Here is a 12,474-nt window from a genome sequence, read left to right as displayed (position 1 = left end):
TTTATGTCAAAGTTCATTTATTTTACAGACAAAAATATACATTACTCTATTTTTTAATCTCTGTTCCAACATCACATGGTACATGCCGTGTGTACACACCCAGGGGCACACAAACATTTGTCTGCTCATGGACAATACTGTGTGCTCAACAGGGAGGCGGTTTTTTTATATATACACACATAGATCACAAGGCTTGTAAGGAGGCAGTTCCTTCACTGAGTGCAGATACTCCTCGGCAGCAAAGTACAATGTGGGATGTACAGAGGAGGTGCATAAAATGTCAGTGAAAAGGGGGCAGGGACCATTCTGTCATGGAAGATCTGATCACAGCTCACTGACTGGCCAGCATTTGATATAGATCGCTAATACAGTAAACACAGTAACTCCAATACAGCCTCATCCTGATTTACATCACCAAAGGAGCCCATGTTCAGGTGTTTTTTTAATTTGATGGTCTAGGTGTACAGCACACCTTTTAAACAAAACTGTAGGGGATCCATGGAAATTACAAGACACGTTCGTTTTCAAGGGTCCCTACTTTGGCTGGTTAGCAGTATTTAACCATCATGCAGAGAGCATCTATAAATCCAGCTGAGTAAATATTTTTTTAGGGGGGGGAGGGCAGCATTAATTGTATGACATCTTATATGACATCTTCACCAGCATTTGCCCTGCAGCCAATTGGGATTGCCTTTCTCGCCTTTCACAGAAAGCAAAGAAGCTACGGCACCAGCCAAGCATGTTATTTTGATAGATTGGATAACATTTAAGGTCACATCACAGCTCCCACGACTGCCTCTTTGTCGAATTTGGGGCATCGTATGTTGGGGTATGACTAGCGCCATAAGCATTACGGAAGCCTAAACTACACAGTACATTTGTTACCTCCATGGTGAGATGTCTATGCAGCTAACAGCAGCAAGTCTGAATGAATGATTGCGTCATCAAATTCAAACAACACTCAGAAAAGGCTAACCTGGGCGGTAGACAAAAACTAAAGGCAAAGTGCGGGTCTCTTAACACAACAATTCTTGATCTGCATTCACAACTCATCCAAAACAGAGATATAATTAAACATGTATTTCTTTAAAAGTAGTTTTAAAAGTCTTAAAAGTGAAGTCAAGGATCTTGTTGCCTTTTAAATCCTGATGTGGCTTGGCAGCAGAAAAATCACAAACAGCGCAAGTTTCAAGCCATGAGGAGGAAGGGATGTTTTATCAACAAGAAGAAAGCCGAGTAGTTTTTCCTGCTTGCACCTCCATTCCAGAGAGGTTTACTTGAAAGCATGTCCTATTAATTCCAAAGCAACTTTCCTCTAAGGATGTGTGCTTTATGCCTTGGTCATCTGCACCTTGCACATTGGTGCTAAAATTAATCCCAAAATGGTAGCAGCAAATGAAAGTAAAGAAACCTCATTTTTCAGGTGTTCTTGCCTTCTCAGCCTTAGAATTTGGGATTTTATTGATTGTAACTACATTTGCCTCCTGGATCAACCTCTGTTCAAGCAAATGTTCCAGCATTTTGCACAAGGGTAAGTGCTCCCATTTTTGCATTTAGTAATAAAAACATGAAAATGAGAAAACATTGATTCCAATATAAGCTATGCACACAAAACGTGTGCGCTTCAAAAGCAGTTTTTATCATTTTCCAATTCTCCCATTTTGTCTTACAAGGTGAAGCCAACTTCCTGCATTAGAATAGGTCTGCTTCCTGCAAAGAACACCCTCACTATTCCTAAAGGATAAACCAGGCATAGGCAAACTCGGCCCTCCAGATGTTTTGGGACTACAACTCCCATCATCCCTAGCTAACAGGACCAGTGGTCAGGGATGATAGGAGTTGTAGTCCCAAAACATCTGGAGGGCCGAGTGTGCCTATGCCTGGGATAAACCTCCTTCACTGCTAATCTTGGAAGACCCTGAAGATCAGCTAGCAGCACCACTGTCAGGGGAATAGCCAGCTATGTCTTCGGTGTGACTTTCTCTTCAGTGCCAAAGAGATGAATGAACCTCATGCTAAGTTCAAGGAAGTATCACCTGGTCTTAAAGGTATACTGGACAGAGCTTGAATCCAAGGCACAGAGTCCAACAGCCCTCCTTCACACTAGACATCCAACCCTGTTTTCCACTTTGGTGCCATCCCAAGCATCACTCACAATTTCTCACACACAGACTACCAGATCATTTCCCATTCATCTTCTGCCTTGTCCTATCCCATGGACCAGTTTTTTGGAACTGCCCATTTGAACCACAGTTCTCAACACCCTTCCTCCACAGCTCCTCGGGACCCATTTACTCTGGAGTTCTGCTACTATAAGCAGATCCTCATTCTATAAGCTCTTTGCTTGGCTAAGTTTTCATTCTAGAAACTCAGACCGTATACAGTGTATGCAACTCACAGCTCCTTCTCAGCCAGTCACAGTTGTTTAGTTGCACAGCAACAAGTTCCACCAAAGCATTTCCCAGCTGCCTACTTTTCTGCCCTCTTCTTCGAAAGTCAGCATATATATATATATTACAATGCACACATGCAAAAACACACACACACACACACAAGTGCACACTTGTTCCCAGATTCCCTGCGAAGAATCCTGGAAACATTTAGCAGTTCATTCTTAAGTGTTCTTTCTATCAGGAAGCCTGTGGAGGTCTCTCACCCTACAATTCCCACCAAGCTGCAGCTGTTGAAGGCGTGAGGACGGGTCCCACCTTCCTCTAGTTCCTCTAGTTCTTGGAAGCCAAAACATAAAATAAAAATAGAATGCAAATAATGTATTATATAGCTATCTATATATAATGCTATACAAGAGCAGCCAAGACTTCCTAGCTGCATGTGTGGCTTATCACCAAGAAAATGTTGCAGTCATGTCCAACCATGTGCACATGGAACGCTCAAGGACACAAAGATCCAGCATTTAGAAGCTGATCTGGTTTGTTCTCCTACGAAGGTAAGAGCTATTGTCCTGGGAAGACTGATTTTTAGGCTCCGTTCAAGAATTATTATTTAAAAAAAAAAAGAAAACTTGAAGGAAAGAGAAGGTGACACACTGAAGCACCCCAAAAGGGGAACTGGTGATGGAGCTGCAAGGCTGCAAGAAAGACCCATCTTTCCAAAGGATCGCCTTTAGGAGTTGATGGCTTTCCAGCGGTCACTGTCAATGCTGTTGATGCTGCCCACGTGGTAAGGCATGGAAGCAATGTCATCCAAGTACGCTGCAGTGTCGATCTGAGTGCTGGAGTAAAAGCTGGAATCCAGGCCTTCTTTCTTGGCCACACCATAGGCATGCGGGAGGTGCACATCAACGTCCTCGGGCTCATCCACCTGGCATTTGTAGGAGAAGAGGATCTTTGGCTCGGACCTGGAAATTATTAAAGAGGCAAGGGGAATTTTTTTCAAAAGAGTTACTTTCTTGAAACACCGGAAGCTGCCTGATACCGAGTCAAAACACTGGTCCGTGTAGCTCAGTACTGTCTGCAGGGACTGGCATTCCATGTCAGCCACCTGAAACCACCTGCGTGCACAGGAGATGCTTTGCTCCAAGCACAACTCCCTCCATCCCATTTCCCAGTAAAGAAGGTTGCATTCAGAACATGGCAGACGGTTCCCGAAATAAAAAGCAGTCAGCAATGCTGTTCTTTTAGTTCAGGTCGTCATCATCTGGAGGAAACCGAAACTAAACGTACTGTAATGTTTGTCTATCATTGGCCTTTACCTCTTCAATTTGTTCTCTTACCCGATCCTGCACTGCCTGACCTTGGATTGAAAACTCTGTGGATTAAGACCCAACCTTTTGCTTTGCTTCATTCACAATGATGGGACTCAAAAGAAGAAAAGCAGGGCAAGTAAGAACAGCAAGAGCCACTGTGTTCAAAAATTAGCCATGACACCTAAACGCTTTTAGGAGGTGTGGAAGGTAGGTATGGGGGCGTGTGTGTGTGTGTGTGTGTGTGTGTGTGTGTGTGTCTCATTCATTATCTCTCTCATATATACAGTGCTTTTTTTCTTAAAAAAATGTTTAGGGGTACTCTCATTTTGACTCAAGAAAATCACCATTTTATAGTTCAAATCGGGGGGAATAAATATAGTAAATGGACAAAAGTGCAAAGATTCACAAAATGTTTAGGGGTATGCGTACCCCTGCATCCCCCCAGAAAAAAGCGCTGTGTATATATCTACACACACACACACACACACACACACGGTCAGTTCCATTTGGAATCAGTGTTGAAGGAAGTTAGAAATAAAACAAGTCACTTTTGAGCATGCACAATTTGATGTTGGCATTTGAGAGACTATTTGTTTACTGCTTGTTATATAGCTTTGCTGCTTTTATATCAAATATAAAATGTGAGGTGGCTAGTTCCTCACAGTTGCGGTTGAAATCCATCTGAATTAATTGCAGCGACTGTTCCTCAATTAGAATGGGTATTTCCACTGCATGACCACATGGTGGCACTCAAAGCTGAAAAAATTACGTAGTCAGAACAGTAAAAAGGGAAGTGGTTACTCAAAAGGAATGCAACCCCTGAGCTGGAAATTTAGGCCAGCCTCCCCCAACCTGGTGCCCTTCAGATGTTTTGAACTACAACCCCATCAGCATGGCCTATGGTCAGGGAAGATGGGAACTGTAGTCCAGTAACATCTGGATGGCAATAGGTTCAGGAAGGCTGGTTTACATTGCTTTGCTCAACTGCTGGGCAATCTATTTAAGCCCCTTCTTAAAACTCAAGAGCATTAAAAGAGGGGGGGGAACCTATCTACCTAATACAAGCTTGGCCTCCACAGCATTTCACATTAATCATTTTGTCACTAATCCAGAAAAAAACTCTAACAGTAGCTCAGAATTTAATGAGGCTTTGCGCAGATATTAGGAGTCTAATCTTCCTGAATCCCTGTGATGAAGTCAAATACCATCTTCATTTCACAGATGGAAGAACAAGAGTCACTGAATTGATTTTTTAAAAAAAACAAATCATAACGAAGCACACAGAGAGAATGTGTGGAAGAGTTAGCTTCTTTGTAGGCCTCACCTGAGACCACCCACTTCTGAGTCTTTCTGGCCTAGATGTGAGGAAAACCAGCCTACTGCCTTGTTGCACTTTATACCATTTTATACTTTTACTGCTGTTTTACTTCTATTTTAATTATGTTATTAATCCTGAAGGTCACCCTGGGCATTTTTGTTGTGGTTACTTACTGTTTATTTAAAGGCTGAAGTTTGTTTTGCTATTAAATAATTGCATTAATATCCCAGTGGGAGGCAAGTATTGTGCTTCAACGTGACCTTTGCTAGCAAGGCCTACATGATTTAAAGCTCTGAAATGCTCTCCATAGGGAGGCCTGCCTAGCACTTATATTGATGTTCTTTCAACGCCAGGCCCTTTTGTTTTCTCACACTTCTTAACTTAAATATTCTCAATCTGCTGTTCTAGAATTGTTGCTCTTGTCCATCTTAAAACTTTTTCTTATTGTTGTTGTTGTAAAATGCCCTGGGGCTGTGCTGCAAGCTACAACCTTGGATGCTCACCCAAAGAAACTTTTCAGGAACGCCACATAAATGAGCGGAGCAAAGAAGCTGAAATAGAGGAAGGTGGTGGCATCGACACAGCTGTGAAGACAGAAGAGAGAGACACAAGTCATTAGAAATCTGTTCCTGGACAATCCAGATGTTTTTGGACTACAGATTCTTATCATCATTATATAATAATAATAATAATAATAATAATAATAATAATAATAATAATAATAATATGTATTATATAATAAATAGAATTATATAATAATTATTAAGACATTTTCTACACTGCTTAACATATACAGTTGTACCTTGGTTGTCGAATGGAATCCATTCGAGAAGTCTGTTCAACTTCTGAAAATGTTCAACAACCAAGGAGCGGTTTCCGATTGGCTGCAGGAGCTTCCTGCACTCAACTGGAAGCCGTGGAAGCCACGTTGGACATTTGTCTTCCAAAAAACGTTTGCAAACCAAAACACTCAATTCAGGGTCTGCAGCGTTCGGGAGCCAAAACAGACGAGTACCAAGGTATTCGACAACCAAGGTATGACTGTATCTATATTTACTCGAATGTAACACGGACCTTTCTTGGCCAAATTACATTGCAAAAATGTGATTTGATGCACATTAGATTTGATGGCACCAGCAAATACATTGTTGGTTTCGTTTTTAAAATTGAGGTGCACGTTAGATTCAATGGTGCATTAGATGTACACAAATACAGTGATTAACATCTCTAAGCAGTGTACAGAAAACTAAAAACAAATGTTACAAAAATGCACAATAAAATCATTAATGCAAACTTACTAATAAACATATATAGATATCAGTTCCTTCTCCTTCTGACCCATCTCCTCACTCCACACCTCTCAGTCTCCTGGCTCTTACCCAAGACTCCCCCCATCCTCTCTGGTTCTCACCCAGGGCCAAAACAAACTCACAGACCAACCCCCCAATTTCCCAACAAAGAGTTCCTGGAACCTGCTGACAACACCTTAGTCTCTCACTCCAGGGGTTCATCCAGACCTCCTTTTGCACTGTGTTTCTCAGCACAGTTCTATGCTTTAAGGCATCGTGTCTGAGTGCTTTTTCTTTCTGCTCTTTTATGAGGCTTTTCTCTTTCCATCCTTTGGACTTCCTGGGAAGTAAAGGTAAAGGTAAAGGTACCCCTGCCCGTACGGGCCAGTCTTGACAGACTCTGGGGTTGTGCGCCCATCTCACTTAAGAGGCCAGGGGCCAGCGATGTCCGGAGACACTTCCGGGTCACGTGGCCAGCGTGACAAAGCTGCATCTGGCGAGCCAGAGCCGCACACGGAAACGCCGTTTACCTTCCCGCTGGTAAGCGGTCCCTATTTATCTACTTGCACCCGGAGGTGCTTTCGAACTGGTAGGTTGGCAGGCGCTGGGACCGAGCAGCGGGAGCGCACCCCGCCGCAGGGATTCGAACCGCCGACCTTTCGATCGGCAAGTCCTAGGCGCTGAGGCTTTAACCCACAGCGCCACCTGCGTCCCCCCTGGGAAGTACCTTCCCCTGAAAACCCACTTTTTTTCTTCCCAGCCTTGGTGCCAATGGATTAAGCTTCCTCAAGCTGTCCACAGCTGTATCCCCATTCGGCTGCTCTTTGCACACCTGGTTCCCAGCTACAGCAGGTTTGGTCTGGTGAACATCCCAGGGGGTCCAAAGCAGGCATAGGCAAACTCCAGCCCTCCAGATGTTTGGGACTACAACTCCCATCGTCCCTAGCTAACAGGACCAGTGGTCAGGGATTATGGGAATTGCAGTCCCAAACATCTGGAGGGCCAGAGTTGGCCTATGCCTGGTACCAAGGATGGCAGGCAGGACACTCCATCCATTTGCACTTCTTTCCTTGGTCTCTGCACACCTCTTCTCTTCCAGTTGCTTTACTGTCCCATGGCAGGGCTTGCTTTTATAACCCATACAGCTGTGTCCCTTGGTGGGAAGGACCAAGGTTGACAGAACTTCCTTCTATACAAGGACCCACAGTTATCATTCTCAAAAGGGAACAGGGAAAGTTGGAATGTACTCACCACCAGTGGTGACTCCCACCAAGAAAAGCAGTTCCCTACCCCACCCCAAAAGCTGCTCCTCCCTGGAGTAGAAGGCCCGGCTTCGCCAAGCAGAACGCTACTCTGAGCAACTGTGTCCTACTGACTCCTTTAAAAAGAACAGGATCAAAAGCAGGGAAAAAGATGTAGGAAATAGGACTAAGAGTTGCACCAGAACAACCATTCCCAATTCGCTAAGCAGAATGCACCCCCTCCCTGCTGCCTTCCCCATTGGAGAGGGGAAATGTCAGGAGATAGGCAGTGAGTGGGTATTTCTCAAGGATTAATGAGATCACCAGTCTCAGGTGGAATATCCAGAAAGGCATCTGGAGGCAGATGTGGTACATGGAGGGGAACACAGCATGATGGGTGCAGTGGAAGTTAGCAAGTTTGCTTTGGTTCAAATGTGTTGGGAACTCTTTGTGCTTCCTTCTCAAAGGACTCGGAGACAGCACCAGGAAGAAGTTGAGCAGAGCTATCCAGCCACAGGGATACGTACCATAGTCCTTCTATGATACCTGCACAGAGCAGACCACTACCGATGCCCTGCACCAGGTTCAGCACAGCAAGAATCCCAGCATAGATATAGAAACTCTTCCTTGCTGAAAAAGAGAGGCAAAGACATTGGGGTCAAATGTAATCACAGGTACTTCCTACACTACAAACCATTAGGTGGAAAAGCCTGAGACCCGGAATAAACCAGTATTACAGGGAGAAGAAATATGCTCAAGAGCTGCTTATTGCAGAACAGTCTCCAGCAATGGCCATTCCACCTAGCCGTTATGTAACTTAAGCAAACCCTACACTTTCCCTTCTTCCTAGCAGGTGCCTATTACAGGGGTGGGGAACCTTTTTCAGGCTGAGGGCCATATTTCCTTCCGCACAACTTTCCAGGCGCAGCTGGAACTAGAGGCAAAAGTGGGCAGAGCAGCTAATGTAAATCTCCCATAGGCCAGTTTCTAGACACACCGTCCCACGTCCCTCTATACAGGCATTATCAGAATTCAAGAGCACATTCCAGCCAGGAAAAAACAAGGAGGTGCAAAGCAGTGCTGTTGAAAGGTGTGGTTGGAGGGTGGGCGTAGCCAGAGAAGAATCCTGAGGGCCAGAGAGAGAAGCCTGGAGGGCCGCATTTGGCCCCTAGGCATGAGTTTCCCCACCCCAGTCATAAGCTGTTGAATTCACTCCCACTATACGTAGAGAGGGTCACCAACCTGGATGACTTTAAAAAGGGAACTGGACAAATTCACGGAGGATATGGCTATCCATTGCTATGAGTCAGGATGGCTACGTTTGCAGATCCACTCCTGGAGGAGGTATGACTCTGAATAGGGAGAGAGGAGTTGCACTTGCTGCCCTCTCAGGGGCAATTGGCTGTTGGCCATCAATCACTACCTCTTTGCCGGAATGAATTCCACAGCTTAACTATGCGAAGAAGGACTTCCTTTTGCCTATCTGGAATATTCCAAGTGGCTTGGCTTTTAATGCCTGTGAGAAAATCGTATTAGCTTGAAAGGGAGAAGTGAGTCACTTACAAGGCAGGGAAATACGATCTTTCAAGGGAGTTTTGGGAAGCATCACCACCATTGAATAAACCTGTTAGGGAAGAAAGCAGCAGGTGAGTTGCAGGGCCAGAGGTTGCTGAGGGCAGGTGGTGGAAAACAGTAACGACCCTGGCTTTCGTTGCTGTGTTTAGAAGATGCAAGAAGCACATTAAAATGAAGAGGCCAAGGGATGGAAAGATCACGAGGCTCCAAAAATAACAGATTGGCAAATTACCGTATTTTTCGCACCATAGGACGCACTTTTTCCCCTCCAAAAATGAAGGGGAAATGTGTGTGCGTCCTATGGTGCGAATGCAGGCTTTCGCTGAAGCCTGGAGAGTGAGAGGGGTCGGTGCGCACCGACCCCTCAGCTCTCCAGGCTTCGCACACCTCTCCGCAAGCAGCGGGAGCCCAGCGCTGGGCTCCCACTGCTTGCGGAGAGTTGCCTGCATGCCGAAGCCTGGGCGCGCTGAGCTCAGCGCGTCCAGGCTTCGCGGACCTCTCCGCAAGCAGCGGGAACGCTCCCGCTGCTTGCGGAGAGGTGCCTGCGTGCCGAAGCCTGGGCGCGCTGAGCTCAGCGCGTCCAGGCTTCGCGGACCTCTCCGCAACCAGCGGGAACGCTCCCGCTGCTTGCGGAGAGGTGCCTGCGTGCCGAAGCCTGGGCGCGCTGAGCTCAGCGCGTCCAGGCTTCGCGGACCTCTCCGCAAGCAGCGGGAACGCTCCCGCTGCTGCTTGCGGAGAGGTGCCTGCATGCCGAAGCCTGGGCGCGCTGAGCTCAGCGCGTCCAGGCTTCGCGGACCTCTCCGCAAGCAGCGGGAACGCTCCCGCTGCTTGCGGAGAGGTGCCTGCATGCCGAAGCCTGGGCGCGCTGAGCTCAGCGCGTCCAGGCTTCGCGGACCTCTCCGCAAGCAGCGGGAGCGCTCCCGCTGCTTGCGGAGAGCTGCCTGTTTGGGGGCTGGGGTCGGGGGAAGCTCGAGCTTCCCCCGCCCCAGCCCCGCGCCTGGGGGGGGGAAATAATTTTTTCCCCTTTATTTCCCCCCCAAAAAACTGGGTGCGCCCTATGGTCCGGTGCGTCCTATGGTGCGAAAAATACGGTAAATTACAGGAATTGGTGGAGACGGCTCAACTGACTAGTAAACTCAGAGGAAACTCAAAGCAAAAATTAGCAGAAAAATGGGATGTTTATAAAAAATATGTTCAAAAATACAATAATAGTTTTGACTCCGTGTTAGCATTCGAGTGATAAAGGAACTAAAAGGAGGTGGACTACAATTAAGGATTTATTATGTTTTCAGAATGTATTAGAAAAATTACATAGAAAGGTTTTGTGTACATTCAAATGTAAGATAAAACATATGCAAAGGGACTTGACATGAAATCAAAGCTGAAGAAAAGATTTTGGAAGATAAAAGGGGGAAAATATTTACTTTCATTATTATCATTTTCTGTGCAGGTGTGGGTGTGTGGGTGTCTGCACATATGTGTGTTGTTTTTGCAATGTTCGGGAGGAAATAAGACGGTAAATAACAAATAACAAACTAAATATTGATGTATGTAATTTTTATTTCTTAACTATATTTAGTGGTAGTATGGCTGTATTGTTTTTTGTAACATAAAACCATTCAATAAAAATTATAAAAAAAAGAAATGAAGAGAATGAAGAGAATGAAAAATCATCAAGGAAGAACTGCCAGTGTTTTAAACTCATGGTATTCGGATCAAGCAAAACGGATATTTGTCACGCTTACCAGAAAGAAGAAGCAGGAGCTTGCAAGCCAAAAGTGCCTTCCTCCATGACCATAGATATTGAAGTCTTCTGCAGAGAGCCTGGCGTCAGGATAACTGATCTCCAGAGTTCCCTGAAAGATTGGTGGGGAACAGTGCAAGGGGGTCATCGGGGTATGAACTGCTTATAATGGTGCCTGTGTTTCCTGCATGAGAAGCTGAGGAAAAGGCACTCGGTCTCACTTGGAAGCCAGCCCTTTCCATCGTCACACAACAAGATCCCCTATCCAGTCCATAAACTGTGATTTAGCAGAGGATAACAAATTGCCCTAACTGCAGGAGGAAAGATGTGCCAGATGGTCTTGGGATTTAGCTTTGAGCCTGAGAGTGGAGGCAGGTTACCAAAAAATGGCACCTTTCCTCCTCTCCCGGCCTCCTGCCAACCTACTGGTGCTATCCCTATCCCTCCCCACATGCTTAATGCCTGACCTAAAACTTCTGTCAACCACCCTCTTGATCTACATGGTTCCTCCCACATCCCAATGCACTGCACTTCCAACAGCAGCCCGTTATGTCCAAAGGCATAGCTGAGAGATCAGCAACCATTGGTGCCTCCTTTCCTTGAGTTTTCTACCTCAACTGACAATTATAAGAACTTGTAACTAAGAACTTGTACTTGAGTTTGCTTATTTCTTTCCGCAGGGCCTGTAAGACAGAGTTGTTCTGCCTGGCCTTTGACTTGGAGTCAATTTGATTTCCTCCCCCTCTTTCTTTTTTCCTTTCTCCTCCCGTGATGAGGCTGCATTTTAATGTTTTAAGGTTGTTTTTAATCTTGTTTTTAAGTTGCATTCATTCAACTTGTTTTTATTATTGGTTGTTAGCTGCCCTGAGTCCGGCCTTGGCTGGGGACGACAGGGTATAAATAAATTATTTTGTTGTTGTTGTTGTTGTTGTTGTTGTTGTTGTTTCCTCATCCCTCCCAACCCATTTTCCTTTTGTGTTGTGCCTTTTCAGATTGTAAGTCTGAGGGAAGGGACTGTCTTCACAAGACTGTCTTCACAAGCTGCTCTAGGAGCCTTTTTTGCCTGAAGAGCGGGATTAAAATCAACCAACCAACGAACGTGTAAATAAATACATAACAAAACTCACATACAATACCTATAAGTTCACTGCATCTGATTTTTTAAGAAGATGCCTGAAGAGTGGACAATGATGTTCCTGTTTAATACTGGGGCTTCCCAAACCAAAACAAGGCATAATGCTACCACTATAGAAAAGGAGAACATGCTTAAACTTAACAAATGCTGCACTGTTCAGAGTGAGTTACTACACTGAGCTGTTAAAAGTAACTCAGAACCTCTTGAGGAGCAGCTGCCTTCAGTTCAGGAGGAAACAGTTGAACTGAATTTGCCTTGCTCTGTGCAACTGTCCTGTTTCACCAACACTTACCTGGGTGACAGAGTAGGCCAATGACAGCACCGTGGTGATAGCCAATACTCGCTTAACACTGGATTTGCTCTCCAAACGACCTGAATGGGAAACATACCAGGGGTCATTTCTTTGACAAGTGAAAATGGCTGGTCTTCTGTCGGGTGACTAAAGGATAGAAATATACTAGCCTGC

At 45.3% G+C, this 12,474-nt stretch overlaps 1 protein-coding gene across 1 annotated transcript in view; it reads right to left on the bottom strand.

Annotated features, from left to right (window-relative positions):
• Window positions 1–12,474, bottom strand: part of TPRA1 (transmembrane protein adipocyte associated 1) — a 28,256-nt gene continuing 15,782 nt past the window's right edge. Inside the window, exons 6-11 of the mRNA XM_081900492.1 lie at window positions 12,301–12,380; window positions 10,875–10,985; window positions 9,118–9,178; window positions 8,082–8,184; window positions 5,528–5,608; window positions 1–3,358 (exon numbers count right to left, since the gene is read on the bottom strand). Coding sequence (XP_081756618.1) covers window positions 3,124–3,358; window positions 5,528–5,608; window positions 8,082–8,184; window positions 9,118–9,178; window positions 10,875–10,985; window positions 12,301–12,380 — 671 coding nt within the window. The 3' untranslated portion in view covers window positions 1–3,123. The remainder of the gene's footprint in view (window positions 3,359–5,527; window positions 5,609–8,081; window positions 8,185–9,117; window positions 9,179–10,874; window positions 10,986–12,300; window positions 12,381–12,474) is intronic.

The sequence above is a fragment of the Podarcis melisellensis genome (genome assembly GCF_964234715.1).
Source record: "Podarcis melisellensis genome assembly, chromosome: 2".
Taxonomy (NCBI): domain Eukaryota; kingdom Metazoa; phylum Chordata; class Lepidosauria; order Squamata; family Lacertidae; genus Podarcis; species Podarcis melisellensis.
The sequence above is the reverse complement of the archived record's forward strand: the minus strand, read 5'-3'. Positions and strand labels throughout refer to the sequence as shown.